General features: G+C 41.2%; 1 protein-coding gene across 1 annotated transcript in view; it reads left to right on the top strand.

The window, feature by feature from the left end:
* The window catches only part of PPM1H (protein phosphatase, Mg2+/Mn2+ dependent 1H), a 240388-nt gene extending 230261 nt beyond the window's left edge, over positions 1-10127 (top strand). The window contains exon 10 of the mRNA XM_019514646.1: positions 4349-10127. Coding sequence (XP_019370191.1) covers positions 4349-4508 — 160 coding nt within the window. The 3' untranslated portion in view covers positions 4509-10127. The remainder of the gene's footprint in view (positions 1-4348) is intronic.
* Positions 10128-19676: the final 9549 nt, after the last annotated feature.

Raw genomic sequence — 19676 nt, 5'->3', positions numbered from 1 at the left:
TTTTCTAATGCTAACTCCATGGGTAGTGTCAGCATTTCCTTGGGGGCAAGTCCCTCAAAAAAGTTAAAATTAAATATAATAATCATAGAAAACTAGGGTTGGAAGGGACCTCAGGAGGTCATCTAGTCCAACCCCTTGCTCCAAGCAGAACCATCCCCAACTAGATCATACCATGCAAGGCTTTGACTAGTCAGGTCTTAAAAAACTCCAAGGATGGAGAATCCAGCACCTCTCGGGTAACCTATTCCAGTGCTTTATTACCCTTCTAGTGAGAAAGTTCTTCCTAACATCTAACCGAAACTTCCCTTGCTGCAACTTGAGACTATTGCTCCTTGTTCTGTCATCTGCCACCATTGAAACAGTCTAGCTCCATCCTCTTTGGAACCACCCTTCAGGAAGCTGAAGGCTGCTATTAAATCCCCTCTTGGTCTTCTCTTCTCTAGACTAAAGAAATGCTGTTACCTTAGCCTGTCCTTTTAAGTCATGTCCCCCAGCCCCCTCACTATTTTTGTTGCCCTCTGCTGGACTCTCCAATTTCTCCACATCCTTTCTGTAGTGGGGGGCCCAAAACTGGACACAGTAGTCTAGATGTGGCATCACCAGTGTAGAATACCAGTGCAAAGCTAACTACACTTTATCATGTATCAGCAGATGCATGACAAACAGAACCAAGGAGGTGATACTTCCCCTCTATTGGGCGCTGGTCAGACCGCAGTTGTAGTACTGCGTCCAGTTGAGCACCACACGTTAAGAGGGATGTGGATAACCTGGAGAGGGTCCAGAGAAGGGCCACTCATATGGTTAAGGGCTTGCAGGCCAAGCCCTATGAGGAGAGACTAGGGCACCTGGACCTCTTCAGCCTCCGCAAGAGAAGGATGAGAGGCGACCTTGTGGCTGCCTATAAATTCATCATGGGGGCACAGAAGGGAATTGGTGAGGCTCTACTCACCAAGGCACCCCTGGGGATTACAAGAAATAATGGCCATAAGCTAGCAGAGAGCAGATTTAGACTGGACATTAGGAGAAACTTCTTCACGGTTAGAGTGGCCAAAATCTAGAATGGGCTCCCAAGGGAGGTGGTGCTCTCCCCTACCCTGGGGGTCTTCAAGAGGAGGTTAGATAGGCATGTGGCTGGGGTCATCTGAACCCAGCACACTTTCCTGCCTATGCAGGGGGTCGGACTCGATGATCTATTGAGGTCCCTTCCGACCCTAACATCTATGAACAGAGGGAAATAATCACTTCCCTTGATCTGCTGCCAACACACCTACCAATGTAGCCCAGTATGCTGTTAGCCTCCTTGGCAACAAGAGCACACTGCTGGCTCATGTTCAGTTTTATTGTCCACTGTAACCCCCAGGTCCTTTTTCAACATGTTTTATTTCTTTTGATTTTTCAGATTTAAACTTCTTTCTGTATTAACAATTAATTATTCTGATTATTTTAAGCCCAACTTTTTAACTATAAAGCAGTTGCCTTTTGCCTATTGATCTCATACCCCTCTGCTGTTTATAATGAATGGAAGCAAATTATCCTTTTCCTTGGAGGAGTAGTGGGACAGATTTTGTTGGATCCTTTAGAATGGTTTGCTGGCTTGATTCCCTGGATTTCTTGTTCATTAGGAAGATGTCCATCCCCACTGGTGGGACTGTCTGTAGGACTTGCCCTCAGTTCCTTTTGGTACGTTGGACTCTGTGGCAGACTCGATTTTATTTTTTTGGAACTGGTTTTATTATACAGCCCCTAAACATAGGCAATGTATTAATGTTTTAAATGACAATGAGTGAAAACAGGCTCAGTATTGGCCTGCTCTTCCTGCAAGATTTTGATGTTAACACGGGAGCCAGCCATGACAATAAGGCGTCCTCCGGATCTTATTTTTTGTAGTGCTGCAACATTTTTTCCAGGTGTAAGAACCTTTTAAAGAGTGCACAGGAGGCCTGGCATGAGACCCAAGACTGGGAACCGGCTCAGGACCGGGTCTACCTGCAAGATGCCTAGAGGTGGCAATATCTGACTGGGGGAGGTTGTCCACTGGTCAGCCCATCAACTCTATAGTCCTGTTCCAGTTGCCACGTGGCAGTTTGCAGTCTTCCTCTTGATGCAAGAGCTGACCAAGGGGTTTCTTCCCTCCAGTGAGCCCCTACCACTGCTGTGACTCCCCTGTTCCCATTGCTATGGCAATAGAAAGCTGCTTATATTCCCCCACAAAAGCTTGCTGTGTGCTGCTGTCCTTCCATCCCTCTCCCTTAGAGTTAGCAGGGGAGAGGAGCAGAGTACTGTGGAATAGTGGAAGGTCTAAGTTATATCCCATACATTCAGTTTAGCTAACAATATACACATACCACAAGTTCCATGATCAGTGAATAACTTCTTTGCAGCAGGTTTGCCATTTTTGTCATGTGATAAATTTCTTGAATATCGTGCATGTTAATATTTAGCATGCAAAACTCATGTGAACCTTGTGATATGATAAATGTAATGTCTGCCAGGGCCTAATTGTCAACACTGGGAAAACTGACAAATGACAACGTACATTTCCAGTTTCTAGATTTATGCACGGATGTAGGTTACTAGCTAATTTAGCTAAGGTTACATAGGATATTATATAGGATACTGTAAAAAAACCCAACCAGCACAGTAAGGGGTCTAGAAGGAACTGATGCTCCAAAGGAGGGTAAGCAGTTGAGAATTGGGAGGTAAGCTGCTTTCTCTTGGTAAAGAGCAAGTATTGCACTCTCTTGTTCTTGGATTATCACAATCAGTCCTGTCAGAATCACTGGCAAAATAAACTAACCTGTGTAGAATCAAAAGTTATCAATTTAGTATTTTGGTTTTGTAATCATTTTTAAGTATTCTGCAAACATGTTTTAGTGTAAGAAATATTGCATCATTTCACTTGTGATTACTGGACTAAACTGAGCAACTTTAGACAACTTTGCTATGCTTATTCTGTCCTACCATTGTGCAGGATATAAGTTAAGCAAGATGCAATGGCAGCTGTATATCACTTTATACGTCTTGGACTGAGAGCAGCTCCCATTGGGTTTGGGGTGTGGAGGGTGATTTGTTTAGTTAAAGAAAGTTGATGGTAAAAATTTGCAATTAATACAGTGCAGTTTGGCTCAGTGTATTTTTAGCTTGTTTCATGGTTGTATAACTTAATCAAATTGTTAGAAAATATTTATAACCCCCATGGATCTGGGACTGTTCAGCCTGGGGAAGAGAAGACTGAAGGGGGACTTGGTGGCCGTCTATATGTATGTAAGGGGTGAATATCAGGAGCTAGGAGGAAAACTTTTCACTAGGGTGCCCCAGGGGAAGACAAGGAGCAAAGGCCATAAACTGTTAGAGGATGGTTTCACATAAGGAAGAACTTCTTTACAGTAAGGGTGACCAGAATCTGCAACAGACTTCCCAAGGAAGTGGTGGAGTCCCTAACCTTGGAAGTCTTCAAGAGGAGAGTCTTCAGGGGTGGACCTGAAGATCTGTTTAGGTCCCTTCTGACCCTAAGCACCATGATACTATGAGATTAGATAGACTCCTTGCTGGGATCATTTGATCTCAGCAGTATTCCTGCCTGGAGCAGGGGGGTTGGACTCAATCTTTCAGGGTCCCTTCCAGCCCTTAATTTCTATGATTTCTATAATAAGGATTCCATAGCTTGGTTTAGAATAATTTTCTCCAACTTCCTTTGTGAATTTCAAGAGACCACTCACTGTTTATCTGATTGTATATTCTCTTTGTATTTTTGTTAGTGTAAAAGTAAGCTTTATGGTATAATAATATTGATACTATTTCTGGGTACACCGAAGAGCTGAACTGCCAGTATAATCTGTAAGTAGGATTTTCTTCTTGTCTATCACTAACTTGTGGTTTACAGTCTCTCATAGTATACCAGTCTCTTAAATGTGAATAGTAATATTTAACTTGTATCGAAGAGGTAAGTTTTCCGAAAGTGACTAGTATTTTTGGGTGCTCCATTTAAGACTTTCTCCCTAGTTTTCTGATGGAAGATGTTTGGCACTTCTGAAAATGAGACCATTTTAAAGTGTCAGGTTGGGCACTAAAATCACCACTTTTGAAAAAATTTTCTCTGAGTTGCTGATATTTGCCAAGTGCTTGGGGAGCCTGAAATGAAAGATGTTACTGAAATACAAAATGAACATTTTTATTAGCAGCCAACACTCCTATTTCAGCTACTGATAAATGGTCATTAACAACTTGTCTTTTTATCTCACAAATGTAAAACTCGTAAGTTGCGAAAACACAGTTCTTCAAAATGCTGGTATGGCAATCTTTGCACCTGTACTTCTGCTTTGTAAATTGCCTTCTTCCTTGTCCACAGATACACATTAGCTGCTCAGGATCTGGTGATGCGAGCCAGGGGAGTGCTGAAGGACAGGGGCTGGAGAATATCCAACGACAGACTGGGCTCAGGAGACGACATTTCCGTCTTTGTCATTCCTTTAATACATGGAAACAAACAGTCATTGAACAAACAGTAGCTCCAACAAGTGACAGGAAGGTGGTGGTCTTTTTAGGAAAATCATTTGAGAAGACATGACAGTCAAAACAAGGACAGTTTTGATTGACAGTAATCTATTCTAAACTAATGCTGGAGGGGTATTTTTCTGCCCAATAGGTAGGGTTCTGCACATATACTATATATAATTAATGGTATCCCTTAAGATTACAGCTTCCCTATGGTTTTTGGTGCTTACTGGGAGTGGAATATAAATGCTGCTAGTTTGTTACAGATTTTGTTGTCCCTCTGAGTGAGGACCCTGTCCTGCCCTGAATCAGGAATTAATCTTTTTCTGTTTACCATGTAGCTTGAAAAAGCCATTTTTCAGTAGTAAAAATAGAAATGGGTTGAAAGCTGGTGAGCTGTTCAACAACCCCATAAGCAATTAAAGCAGTGACTCTGGGACATGTTTCTTTAAAAAAAAAAAATTAATTTAATCTGGCCCTTGAAGTTGTTTGTTTTGAAGAGCTACTGTCATTTTTTGGTCCATGGAGAACCTCAAACGTGCAAAAAACTTGAATTCTAATTTTTCCCATTTGTACCCCTTTCAAATCAGTCTTGAGACTTCACTGTTCCTTATTTCATGTGTTTTAGTGGGAAAAACAAGATTGTCCTTGTGACTCGGTCTCTCCTACTCTACTTAAGGTGGTCATCTGCAAAATTACCGTGACAAGCAGGTAGCAGTTTTGTCGAGGCTTCCTTTTCTATGTAATCACAATGCAACAAATCAAATAATCCTTACTTTATGTAGTGTTTCTCTGGAAGCCAGGGTTTCTTTGGGACCAGGGATTTTCATTCATTGAATGGCTCTGTCTGCTTTATTGTGCATCCTGTTGAAAGGATCACTGAACATATAGCTTTTGTATCAATTGATATTCAGTAAATGTCTCTCCTGAGTTTATTCTTACTCAGATTTCTAATTAAACTAGGTAGTGGTAGAGTTCTAGTAATCAGCCTAGAAGCATGGATAAAAATTTCAACAATCCTTTCATTTCTGTATGTCTGTCTGCCTCATTGTTCTTCATAAAGGTCCTTTACCTGTCCCCAAACGTCAGGATCCTGTGATCAGAACTTGACATCTCTCACATGTATCTTTTAATAGTGAGTACTGTAGTGCAGGAGGCAGTATAATCATTATATTGGTTTCAAGACCGTGGCTTGTTGGTCTCCAGTTTTACTCGCTCAGAATAAACAAAAATGTATTGGAGTGGGATATTATCCAAGTAGAAGCATCAGTCCCAATAGGAAGGCATTCTAGCTCCAGTCCAATAGGAACGCAATAGGAAGACAAATAGTGTTTCCAACCGTTGTTTGTTCTGTACACATTCAGCTCCTCGCTCGGTGGCAGGAATTTCGATTTTTTTTCTACAGAAGCTTCTAGTGCACAGATGGGTAGTCATGTATAGGAAGCCAAGCTCTGCAGGAGTTGCCCCCTAAACATGTTGGAGCTGCTCATCCTGGTTTGTAAATAAAACAACTTCTTGGATAGCAAAGAGAAAGCTGAGCTGAGTTGACATAAACTTAGAGTGCTAAGCAGACATCTCACAAATGTTGAGCTCTTCCCAAAGGAAAAAGTGCAAGCTTTAACAAGAGGATGCTGTGTTCTTCCCTGAGGTGGTATTTGGATTTTATTCTGAATAATATTGGCCTGGAGCCTGCTAATCCAGTTATTGCCTACATAAACAAAGTATAGTGTTTTCAGTAAAGTTTATCAAGTGTTCAGGCCAACGGTTGACATGCCATCCTGACGACGGGTTCTGCAGTCTACTGTGGTAGGCTTAAAAGCCCATTTCTATAGATCTGTACAGTATAAGTAGGTAGGACTAAACTGAAACAGGCCAGTGTTGAGTGGACAATGGGTCAAATGTACAGCAAGCATTTGATCAGAGCCTAAAGTACGTCCCATAGATTGCACAGTGCTTGCATGTAATAAATCCAGAGCTGATGCATAAATGGATAGAATAGCTGATTATATGTCATACTTAATTTTGTTTTGCTGTTACCCCTTTTTCATGCAGTGCAAAACTGATGAAAAGATACCTGTAGATTTGACCTCTGGCTGAAGTCTAGAACATTCTCCACATAAGCTTTCAAATGTTTTACATTCTGAGCAATAGCTTTGATCCCTTGCTTTCATTCTCCCCCTTCTTGGCCTAATACATGTATAAACTATCATTCATACACACTAATTGGAATTTATTCATTCATTTCCAATGTAAATATGTCATTGTGTATCATTTCAAATTGTAGAGGTAGAACTTGTCATGTTACTATGATTGTGTTAAACTGCAGTGGAAAATGCACCTTCCCATTTAACAGCCTTCTGAAGTAACCTTAGCGGTGTTTGGCAGCAGTGGCAGATCACGTAAATGGAAAAGTAGCAAAATGGCTCTGTGCTTATTGCCATCTTCCTAGCATTGATATTTCTTTGTGAATTAGACTCCACTTGTTTGCTTTTCATTCATACTACCATCACAAATCACCTCATCCCTTTCCAGCTACTTTGTAGAGAATGTGTTGGCAAGGAGAGTATTTCCTTAATAGGCCAAAGGAATGGTGCTCTGAATGCTGAAACTGGAGCTTGTATAACTGAATACAGTTAACCCCTTGTTGTAATAAACTATGAGGATATTCTAGCATAATAAAGAACTAGACATAGGTTACTGTGATAAATCTGAGGGTTTTATTTTCCTGTTATTTCAAAGCCTCTATACATGAAATGCTTTCCCCACTGGTATCTTCATTACCTCTCTCTCCTACCTCTGTCTCATATGCTGCTATAATACCTTGGCTTTTACTTGCATCTGTTTTTGTTTTAAAGGCTTTCTTACCATATGTATGCAACACCCCATGCTTTGCTCCAGAGATACTGTAGTGTTTCTTGTACTGCCATGGATTCTGCTTCCTTTTGCAGGGTTCATTATCACAACAGCAAACATTTGTGCTGGCAAGCAGAAAACCTTGGGACCTGTGTTTCCATAAAAAAACATTTCCCAGCAAAATATTTGAGGCTAGATACACCAGGACTTGGGTATTGCAAGGTTCTGTATCACAATACTTAATTTAGGTAGCCTGGTGAAGAGTGAAGTTCCCAATCCTGTTTTAAAAATAAAGGGCTCAAGCTACCAAAAGGGATCAAGCACCTAGGTCTAACTATTGCTATAGGTGTCTTAGACCAGAAAGTATATATTTTAAACTATCCAGCTCAGCTGAAGGCACTTAACATCTCTAAGTACCTAATTTGTGGTCATCAAAGTTCTCTAGGTGCCTAAATTTCTGCTTCTGGGTATACTAGGATGCCCTTCCTCCACATTGCTGACCTTCAGGGCCTGACTGAGGTGCTTGCAGAGCACTTGTAAGAATCTGTTGCACACACAAGGCTGACAGAGGTGCTGCTACTGTCTTCTAGCCTAAAGGTTAGGGCACTCACCCAGCATGTGGAAGACCTGGGTTCAGTTCTCTCTTCCACTGCTATGGGAGTTTAACTCATATCACCTGCCTCCATAATGGATGTTTTAACTGGCAGGCTATAGGGTATTCTGAGGCTTTCTCAGGTCTTCCTGTAAAGCTGTGTAACCTGCTGTGATAATTAAATATTCATCAGGCCACAGAGTAAGCAGGAGTATGAACATGACTCTAATAAAGTACTCATATGAGGTTGGGGGAGAAAGGGACCTACTTTCCAGTTTGTTCCAGCAAACGTTTCAATTGTTAGCATAGAGGCAGAGTATAGGTGAGTGCCTAGCAAATCTTGGCATGGGATTGCTTCAGCAAGAGAGATTAAGAGCATCCCATCCCAAAATGCAACACAGCTTGGTGATTCATGTGTTTGTAGCCAGCTCGGTTATTGGATGAAATGTGGGGAATGGTAGTGTCTTCTCCAACTGGATACTGTGCAGAGTTAAATGAAGCAGGCTGCACAGCTAAGATAAAGACTGTCTATTCTGTGAATCCTGGCAGGGCTTAGGTAGGAGCGAGCACTTGAGTACCTGAGGTTCCAGACTGCACTGTGCTGCTCAGCATCCAAGTCCCAGGGAACTGAGTCACCTATGGGGACGGACAAGGGTTCTCTTAAGTGTCACTGGGGCCTAAATGCTGGGCTTAGGCATATAAAGCAAGGTTCATTATAAAAGTAAACTCCAGTCACCACTATTAGATCAGCCCAGATGCATGCATTCATGTTGGTAAGATAATCAGTATCTTTAACGCAGAAATTGACTGTAAAGGAAATAGCAACTAAGTTAATTGATCATGCCAATCAATAATGTTGTTTTACTATGCCCTAGCTAAGGATAGATCAGCAATGCTTACAAAATCAGTCACTTCATCAAACCCTACAATAATATAAATTATACATGGAAAATATGTAACAGGCCATCTAGACTAGTTTCTGGCACTGTTGGGTTGCTTCTTAGAGCAATATTTTCTATTGTTTGGCCCAGCTCTTTTAAACATCTTGAGCAAAGTGGTTTCTCCTCCAAAATCAATTCCATAAACTGATAGAGCTGCTTTTGAAATGCTTCCTCTTGCTATACAACCTAAAATGTCCTTGTCTTACCTTAAAGAAAAGCTTAGATATTTTATTGCAAGCATGTTTGAAATTTGCAAACATCTTCTGTTGCAGTAACCAATTCAATGACACTTCCTTAGTGACAATATTATCCTGTTGTCTGAGAGTGCTGATTTTCAGTAGTCGCACACTGGAGGAGAGAAGTTGCTGAATAAAACAAATTAAAAGACAACCGAACTACCTACCTGAAGCAAAAGTGATTTTTAGGCTGCGGGATTAGCATGAAATTATTTACATGTTAAAATATAACCAGAGGTAAATACACTGCACTGTAGAAACTGTGCCTGTCTCCATGATGTTTGAAGTACAAACACTTAATATCTGGACAGATCTTGGCTTTGAACTCTGTTTCTTGTATATTTGCTAGGTTTTAAAGGACACTACACAATCCAACCAAATCTATTGTGTTTGTTCTTTCCTTTCGGCTTTTTTTTGTACCAGTAACATCATGGCTTTTGTATCTAACATAAACCCCAGACCATGGGGTATTGCTGTTTGTTTCTTCATTATAAGTGTGTAAATAGCATTTCTCCCTCTGTCTTAGATGAAAGTATAGTAATGTTGCTTCTTTGTAGACAATGACCAAACGATGCCGTAACTGTGCTGCTGTTTTCTACTTGTGATGTACTTGAAGGAGGGGCCCTTGTCAACCTCCATTTCCTTTTTTTTTCTTTTGTTCTTCCACAGGTACTTTATTTTATTACATTTTTAAAAATAAATTTGGTAGCTGCTGCTTTCTTCTTTCCCTTGTTGGCTGAATGATCATACTTTGAAGAAGAATGTACAGTTGTCAACGCTATGTTCTGAAGAAAGCAAGCTCCACTGAAAGATGATGATTTGGACCAACGTACTTAGGCTTTGTGACTGTGAAATGTTAAACTTTTTGTAACTTGAGAACAAGAAAATGTTTAGTAAAGGGATATATTTTGTGTTTTTTGAAACTTTTAAGTGCAATGAAAAAAGAAGGATGCTGAAGAAATGTATGTGCAAAGTTTTAAAATAAAATTTTAAATTATATAATCCCCCTTATTCTGCCGGCTTTTCCTTTTCTGGGAGACTACTTCAGTGATTCATTCTGAGTTGATTGGTTAGTAATGGAGATTTTTAACATGTTGTGTCTTTCAAGAAAATGGGAAGATTCATTGCCATATAATCTTATGTCTTGATTTAATTTAATGAGTTGTTCTGAGGTGCTGAAAGGCCATAACCTGCTGTGAGACAATCTAGAAGTGTTCCTCAGTGAGACCTGAGCTGTTCTATGCAACTTATATAGTAATGCCTGCCTCTTTGCATTTTAATAGACCATTGCCAAGGACAGTATGCATCCAGAAGCCCACATAGACCATTACTACTTACCCTTGAAAAGCTAAAATTAATGTGTCAGGCTCAAAAATTTCCTAGATTATAAACCACACATTACTGTGAGACAAGAACCCCAGATATCAGATTCAATTAATGTGTGTTTCTTTCATTACCCTATTCATTTTCCAGGTCAATGTTTGTGCTATCCTGAAATGTAACCCAGGTTTCTAGTATCTGCACAAAGTCAAGTTGCACAGAGTTTAATTATATTCAATGTTTTACTCTCTAAAGTACCTTACACAATCAATCCATTTTCAGCAATTTCCAAAGGCACAAATGGGAGTTAGGCACTTCCTAAGCATGTTCACTTCCTTATTCTACTCCATGCTGCCACATTAACAAGATGTTTTAAAATTAAAAATTAAATTACAATACCATGATGTTCACTTCTAGTACTATGTCATGAATAGCTCTGTGATTTTTTTTTTTTTTTAATCACCTTTACCCTGGCACTTCCTCACCCTGTCTTCCATTATTTATTACTGTACTCCCAAAATACACTTAACATTATAGGACAAATTTATTGAGGCAGGGGCTTCAGCTCTTCTCTGTTTGGTAACATGCCTAGCACATTTCTGGACACTTTTAAAAGTATCTGTAGTATACAAGGACCAAAAAAATAAGGGCCACTAAATCATTTTTTGTCTCCTATAATAGGTGCCATTCTAAGTACAATGTACTTAAATGAGCCTAAATTGCCATTTTTACCAATTCCAGAGCTACTGGAGTACTTATCCAATGATAGATTTATAAATTAAAACTATTGAGTCCTGCTCTTCTGGGTAGAAAAAAGAAAGATCTATTCATAATGATGTATTTAACTTTTATACTGGTATAAAAAAAGGTGGAGATAGATGGTGTAAACTGTAAGTAACTTCACCCAATCCAGTGTAGAATTATACTTGAATAAGAGTGGTAGGTACAACTACACGGGTAGGCATTGTCTGTCTGCAGCAACTATACTGGTGTAGGCATTGTCTTTCTATAGATTATTTTGGGTAGCTGTTTGCTCAAGGCAAACAGGCTCTTACCTGCTTCACTGCCACCTAGTGGCAAGGTGCCTTAGTAGCCACTTTATACATGCAACCACCTGAGACAGATACACTCCAGGTTCCATACAAAACCAATGTATATATGTCATCTGCCCATGCCGTTAGATACTGTATGTACTACTTGAACCCCAGGAGAGAAAATCCTGAACACTGCTGTTGAGAATATCTTATTTAATAATTTTGATTCTTGCGGAATATCTCAGGATTCTCACCCACTCACTCTTCCTCTGAAGTTTGAAGGAGATCATTTAAAGTTGTATTGTTCTCAGATTTTGATGATATTGTCTTTAGAGGCATTATTCTTGCAATCATTCTGCTTAGAGAGAGGCTAAAGAGTCTCTGAGGAACCTTTACTTCTTTGAATCAGGGGTGTCAAAGATACAGCCCAAGGTCTGGATCTGGCCCACTGTGCTGCTTATGGGTCTTAACTGGACCTGCACACGATGTGCATTATGCTCCAGACTGGCCTCATATGCTACATGCACCACATGCTGCATGCAGACAGGACTGTCTGCATGCCGTGTGTGGAGCTGGTGCCAGTGCATATGCTACATGTGGTGCATGGAGCCAATCCAGGTGGCATGCTGCATTCAGTGCACAGGGCTGGCCAGGGCACACACTGGATGTAGTGCCAATGCTGGACTGGCCTTGCATGCTAAATCTGGCACACAGACCTGGTCTGTGAGCCCAACTTGGCCCTCAGACCTGACCCATGCCCCTCATCTGGTCTGTGGGACCTGATGAGTTCGACGCCCCTAGTATAAATCAAAAACTAATGAGAAATTTCAAGAGGCATCATTTAGTTCATAATAGAACAGCTATTGCTTACTCTCTAACCCATTTCCCTGGTCATTAAGAGAATAAAAACAAAGAAAGGTTTGGAGAGTTTTACCATTTTTGCCCTAGGAATGTAAGATCTGGGCACAGGACATCTTTCAAGAAGCCAGTTTCCTTTGGATGCATTTCTCTGAGGGTGTTGGACAAGATGGGCAAGATCTAATCAAACAGGGCAGTTCCCCCATTCCTAAAGAAAAGCTTGGAAACTGGGGTATATACTTCTCTATAAAAGACCATTAGTCAATTACAGCATAAATATTCAAAAGCAACTGGCAAGCCTCAAGTAACTAGTTACTTTTGAAAATTTAGACAAAGTCTCCATAGTCTGACTATCTTCTATTTCACAATTAATCTCAAGGACACATTACAAACAAGATTCACTTAAGAATAACAGTATCCGTGGTGGAACATGGCAGCTATACAAAATAACAATACAGGACCCTCTAGGACAGGATGTGAAAGAAAATAGTATACCAGGGGAAATAAAAGAAGGCAAACCAATTGCTCAAATTAGAACTTGGCAAGGACTGTACAGAGTGGAATTTTGAATGGCCTCAAGTGGTCAGGACCTTGATTTTTGTGTCTCAAATATCAATATCCATACTGATGTATTAGTTCAGTACCACTCCAGAGGGGAAGTGTAGCCTTTTAAATTGCCAATATCTTTTTATGCAGCCCTCAGGTTTTCCCTAGGTTTTTCCCAGACAAATATTGACCATATCTTATGTAGTAGAGCTTATTAAAGCTGATAAAAATCTCTACCCAAGGAGCTATGGGTGCAAGCTAATAAAGCAAACTAATGCTGCATTTTACAAGGATCAATTTCCATTTCAATCTGTTCACATTTAAAAATGAATTTGCTTGTACCTTTAGTATTTGCTTTCCACCAACTTTCAAGCAATTAATTTATATACCAAGTAATTAAGAATACGTTACAAGGGATGGGATATTGGTAGCTTAAAATAGTAAGAGGACAGAATCCTTACAATTCCTTAATTGAGCACTGGCCCAGAACTATGATCCAGAGAAAAATCTACTCATACCCTTTCCAGCCAGATCTTGCATCCAAACACAACTGCTGTGTAGGTGTGTCTACATGTCCAATTCATGTGCCTGAATTTTCTGCACAGAAAACCCAGGCTCAAAAGTGTTCCCTGGTACATGTCTACATGTAAGCTTGTCAGAAATAAACTGAACCTGACGGGAGCAGCTCAGTTCAGGGCTGCTCCTGCTCTGCTCTGACCCCCGCAGCAGCCAGTTGGAGCTCCAGGCTCCCCTGGGTGTCAGCTCCAGGCTTGCAGGTGGCATGGGAGCTTATTCCAGAGCTCTGGAGTGTGCTGGGTGGGGAGCCGTCCCAGCTCTTCAGGCTGCTGTGTCCCAACCAGGGGGAGATCAGGCTGGCTCTGAGTGGGGCAGGGGCCCAGAATGGGGCAGCACTAGGTGTGGTGGTGTGGGGTTATGCCCCTCGGTGTAGCCGCATGTGCAGGGGACACGTTGACAGGGCAGCATGGAACTCACAGCAGCAAGCAGTTTTTCTGTGCAGCCCCTGCAGTGCCAGGTTGCACCTGCCAGCTGTGAAGGGCAGCAGGGCAGGTGCCTGAGTCTACAGTGGGCAGCCTACACCTGCCCCCACCCCGCATACAAATCAGGGGGAGGGGGGGGCATGGGTCGCCCCTGCCCCCCAGAGTGCATGCAGCAGCAGGGAGACAACCCCCATCCCACCTGGCCCCGCAGCAGGCAGGCAGTGGGGGCTCAGTGCTTTGCTCCACTGCAGCAGCTGCCCCCTTCTGGCACTGTGGCCCTGGCCCAGCAGCTGGGGCCTCCCTTCAGCAGGGCTGGGCTAGGATGGGATGGGGGGTGAGGGGGTAAAGGGCGCAATCAGGGTCAGGGGGCTGTGGAGAGAGGAGTGAAGAGCACCAGCAGGGCCAGGGGGGTGATTACAGGGGCCCTTTCATTAAATAATGGATTTGGGGGGTTTTTATCAGAGAATTTCCAATTTAGTATCAGAGAAAACCAGGATCCCTGCTAATTACCAACACCTTGAAGAGAAAAAGGTGAGGTGAGTTTTCCGGACTATCTGCTGAAATTTCTAGACTCTATTTCTAGACTATCTGCCTTCACACAATTTCTATGAGGCACAAAGAAACCCAGTGACTGCAAACACATACCTGCTGAAGACCCTTGAAAATCCCCATTCCTTTCAGAGAAAAATCAAAAGTGGGCTTACCAAAAAGATGGCATTTTTCTCTAGGAAAAACAAAGATGAGGGAAGGACTTGGCCAAACTTCATTTACAGTGACTGCAGTGCTGGGATTCTATCGGTACCCGATGGATTCCTCTCTCAGACTGCCCCATGCTGCTATTCCTTTTGTTATTTATGAGTATTTCTGTGATTTGTTATCCCACAGAGTTTATAACATATATTACTTACAACTTTTCAAGATTCTATTTGAGAGAAAAACTTGAGCGTCTTTCCTGAGGCAGGTCTGTATGCTGTGCTCTGCAGCGAGGCTGTGCTTCCTCTGGTGTTGGACCATTGCATTGGTGTAGATCACTGAGGCATCACAACACACCCAGAGTGGCTGCCAGTGCTTTAAGGAAGCCAAACACAAAGAAGAGAAGCAAAATGTAAAATGAATTCTAGGCTGCATGTCTCTTATTAGCTATATTTAAAGAATTCAACACAGCAATTAACAATTAGTTCATCTTAGAAAGGAGGAGAAACCCTGCTTTCAAGTTGCTTTAAAAGTGTCAGCCCAGACGCACCAAAATACTGAGAATGCCTACTGGGGCAAGTCCCACAGAAAAAAATAGCAAAAGAAGTCTTAGTTTGTGAGTCCTGCAGGGATTTAAGCATAAGATAAGGTTCACTACCTTTTTAGACTCAAGACACAACTTGGAAAATGTCAGCTCTTTGCTATCACTCGCTTTTTGACTATAGAAAAAATAACAGAGAAAATCTGTTGCAAAGAAATCAGAAAGACCACAACAGGTCACAATGTTTCTTACGCTAAGGATTCATATTTCAAGTCTTTGGGCACTTTTTAAAGGATCTATCAACACCCCAATTTGCAGCAACAACCTGGTTGAGATTCACTGTTATATACCTAGCTGGTCAGTCCAATCAAGACATCTATGCATGCCTAGCAGCAGGCATTTACGCACCTAAGGCAATTCATTGGCAGAAACTGAGGTGTCTACAAAATGTAGGTACACAGAATTAGACAGCAGCTTTTGAAAAATATAAATTTTGGACCTAGGCAATTAAAGTGACAGTGAGAGGCCTCGGTCATTTTATTTACATTTTCTTTATTTACATTTTCTTTAAAATGAAACCAAAATTTTTCCTCTAATTACATGACTTTGTTAGCTGGCATTAAGAAAGGCACAACATACTGTGAACACCCCAATAAATCATTATCACTTTCTCTTTTATTTCAGAAAGGAAAAAAGTGGTCTCTCCCTCCTCCCATTCAGCCACTGAAACCCCTCACATTTCTGCGTGTGATTTATGTTGAAAGTACTTTTAATGTAGTTGTTGAAGGATGGGAATCTTTTCAGCCTTCCTACTGGTATACTATTGAATGTAGGCATTTGCAAATGTTATTCAGGGTGCAGATAGAAGTGCAGCTCCTTGGTCTAACTCACAGCACTTTACAGAAAGTGCCATGAGTTGGACCAATCCTCCCGACCCACCAGACATTACCTGTTGGGTTGGGAGGGTGGGGGACTGAGGTCCAATTTGGAGCTGAACTAGGAAGAGAGGCTGTATCTTTGCAGCCTCTTCCCTTAGCCTTGCCCCCACTCCTCCCTGCCCCCCTGCCAGCTCCTGGCGCTATCTCAGGTTGTGAAGGGGAGAAGGCAAGGATCTATTCTGGGGTTTCCTCAGCCTGCACTGGAGTCAGGGGGTGGGTGGATTGGTCAGGGGGCTCCAACCCACTGGGGGTTGCCCTACCCTCCAGTGCCAGTGGGACAACCCCCAGAATGAACTCCCTTTGCTCCCCCCCATTCTGAAAAGTTCCATGAGCAGATGTGAGCTGAGTCAGCCTAGCTCTGTTCATGCAGACACAAGTTAATGAAGGCACCCCACGTGGGAGCACCTTCATCTAAATCCTCATGTAATGAGGGTTAAGACTGTTGCAGGACCAGGCCTTTTTAAAGCACTCTGCAGTCATGCACTTGTATTAGGTCATGGCTGTAGAGTGCTTTCAGTGGCCTGATTAGGCAAAAATTATCACTTCTATCTGTGACCTCATTGTCTAAAAAACAGCTGATCTTGGGTTTTGGTGTTTTTTTTTTTTCAGCACTCACATGTTGTTCCAGGAAACAGATGTGTTGATGTTGCTGGATTTTATTCCTTAACTGAAGCCAGGTCTGTACCAGAGTTGTGGTAGGACAGTGCTGGATAGCAAGGGTCACTATCTTTTTCTAAAGCAATACCTTATATACACTCTCAGAGCCTATGGACAGAAGGATGATTAATTTCCAACTACAGGGACAATTTTGGGAAGAATATTTTCAGGGCATTGCTGTGCTCTGTGTGACTTGCACCAAGAAAGGAACAGAAACCTCTTCTTTGCAGTTATATACCCAGGGACTGATGAAAAGGAGTAGGGAAGAGGGAGAAGTGGGGCAAAGAATCGGGCCTGAGTGCCTCTGCTGTTTCACATAAAAACAAACTAATAATAATTAAGGGAAAGGAGTAGTCAATTAATAAAACAATACAGATTTTGCAAATAAGTGGCAAATGGTTGTTTTTCCTTGGAGAGCTCATCTGATAAGATTGCTCATCCCTTTGTCCCTTGCTCTGTTTCAATAGTCGTTCTTCTTCATGCAAATATAGGTGGAAAGGGGAGAACAGTAAAAGGTTAAAATGGAAGCAGGCTATCTTTCATCGACATGGTAATTTTGCTGCTTGGCTCAGTGCCAAATGTTCACTGCAGCCACTAGCTGCCATTCCAACATGAGTGAAAGGATCTTTAATAAGAGTGTAAATAAAAGCCAGGCTGAGAAATGAGTTTTCCATCCCAGCAATCACTGGCCTAACCTCTGCTGTAAATAGTCTCTCAGAGCAGCACAGATGGAGTACCTGCACCTGGGGATCAAGGCAATCTCTGAGCAGTGCAATTTAAACAGCTGGGTATGACTGAAACATGAATTAGCAGGGATGGGCTGAGGAATTCCATTGTGTGTATTATGTAAAAACAAATAATCCAGTCCTGGTTTTTCTCTTAAAAAAGGGGAAGGGAAAAAAAGACAAAAAACTTTTGACGTGATCTTGTGGGAGGTACACTTCACTGCAGCTGTTAAATTAATCTAACCCTGAGAATTTCCCACAAGGCGCTGTAAAAACAGAATTCTAATTTATGATAATTGATTTAACAGCTTGAAAGTGATTTATCTGACCTCAGTAGAGATAGCAAAGACACCAAAAGAATGATCGGTCATTCTGTGCTTTGTGCGTTTCTGATTGGCCTTATTAATTTAGAGCAGAAGGTCTGTTTCAGTGTCTTACTGAGACAACCAAAGACAGTTGGCAACTGAACCATTTTAAAGACTTTTTTGAAGCATTACTAAGACTGCTAAGCGCTAAGAATTTATTGCACACAAAAAAGGCTCATTAGTTGATTCATTTGGAACTGTTCACAGACAGACTTCTGGTCTTGGCATTCTAAGGATTTTAAATACACATATTTTTCCTGAAGCAGAGGGGGACAGGAATCTAAAGCATCTTGTGAGATACAATGTTGTTAAACACTATAAAGAACTACAATGTCTTTGGAGAAGTCATGAAGGATTATGGTGAAGAGGTTTACTTGCCTTTTTAAGGTTAGATTTCATAATCACCCAAAAGCTCCACTTATCAAGCTTCTTTATCATTTAGTCCTCTTTACGTCATCACAGTTATAAAATGTATACATTATTGTGTTAATCTACCCAAGCCTCTCTTCAGCAAGATATTACCTTTGGCTACAATATTGTGTGCCACATTGTCATTTTAATGTCACAGCTGAGTGATGCAATTTCACTACATGAATAAGAAGGGAAGAATGAAAGCCAGAAGAAAAGGTGGATGCTCACTGTAAAGATTAAACAAAAATTGTAAAGGAACATGAAATTAAAATATAGATACTTTAGATGTTTAGCTTCACAAAGTTTAGGTACATCCTTCACCAATCTTTCCAGGTGGGAAAAAGAACAAAGCACCTGTACACCGCCCACCCCCCCAAACACAAGTGGAGCTAAAACCATATCTTTTATTTATAGCCCTAACCAGAAAAATAGACAGGGAGCAGCTGAATAACAGTTTATTTTGCTGCCTGAACTGATGTGTGGTTGGGTTAAATGTCACTGAATTGGAAGGTTATGCATTTCTTTCACGGCCAGGTAATGCCCAGTGTTAAAGCACATCTACAAGAATATTAGTAATTGTATTGCCCTTTCAAGGTGGGAGACGGAAATCCTGCAGGCTAAAATTGGTTCTATAGGGGATGAATAGTTATTTTACTGTTCCCATGAATTGCTATCTGACCCATAACTAAAGCGGTCTATTGCAGGTGCTCTCAGCCTTTTTCTTTCTGAGCCACCCCCCACCCCCCCCGCATGCTATAAAAACTCCGAAGCCCATCTGTGCCACAAGAACTGTTTTTCTGCATATCCAGTAGATTAAAAGCTGTAATGAATTGATAGTTATACAGTTAAACATACATGTATAGTGCATAATACAAAAAGCAAAGGATAATATAGGTACAAAAAAATGACGATTGACATAAAATAAATTACAATTACTATAATTGACATAAATAATCATGACATTTCACTTGGATGGATATAGTATCATTATATCAATTATTCATATTTGTTGTATTCATATAAATCTTTTCTTTTTGAAGGTTCCATTTTCCTACTTTTATACAATGATTACTTTTGTTTTACTCAGTGTGAAACTTGTTGCTGGTGTGGAGTAACAATTTTGTCAAGAAGTGGGGGTATCTTCAACAAGCACATGTGCATATCATGGTCAATATTCATCCTAGCCTGGTAGTTTGTTTTAATTGATGTCATTGCTAAAAAATCTGGCTTCACATAAGTAGGTAGTATTAAACAGTATCAACACTTCCAGTGCTACAGGGATGCAGTGCTGCATTCATCGGAACACTTGCACCAAAATGTCTCCAGCGACATGTCATTGAACCTGGTTCTGAGGGAGCCGTCTGATGAAATGTCAATGACCTCTTCCAACAGTTTTGATGGGACGGTAAATGGAAGTTTAGCTTCACTGTTCTCACCAAGGGGGTTTTGTAATTCACATGTGTGTAGCGCTTAT

The sequence above is a fragment of the Gavialis gangeticus genome, unplaced genomic scaffold (assembly GCF_001723915.1).
Source record: "Gavialis gangeticus isolate Ggan-Ray unplaced genomic scaffold, GavGan_comp1, whole genome shotgun sequence".
NCBI lineage: Eukaryota > Metazoa > Chordata > Crocodylia > Gavialidae > Gavialis > Gavialis gangeticus.
Note: the sequence above shows the minus strand (reverse complement) of the source record. Positions and strands in the feature narration are given on the sequence as shown.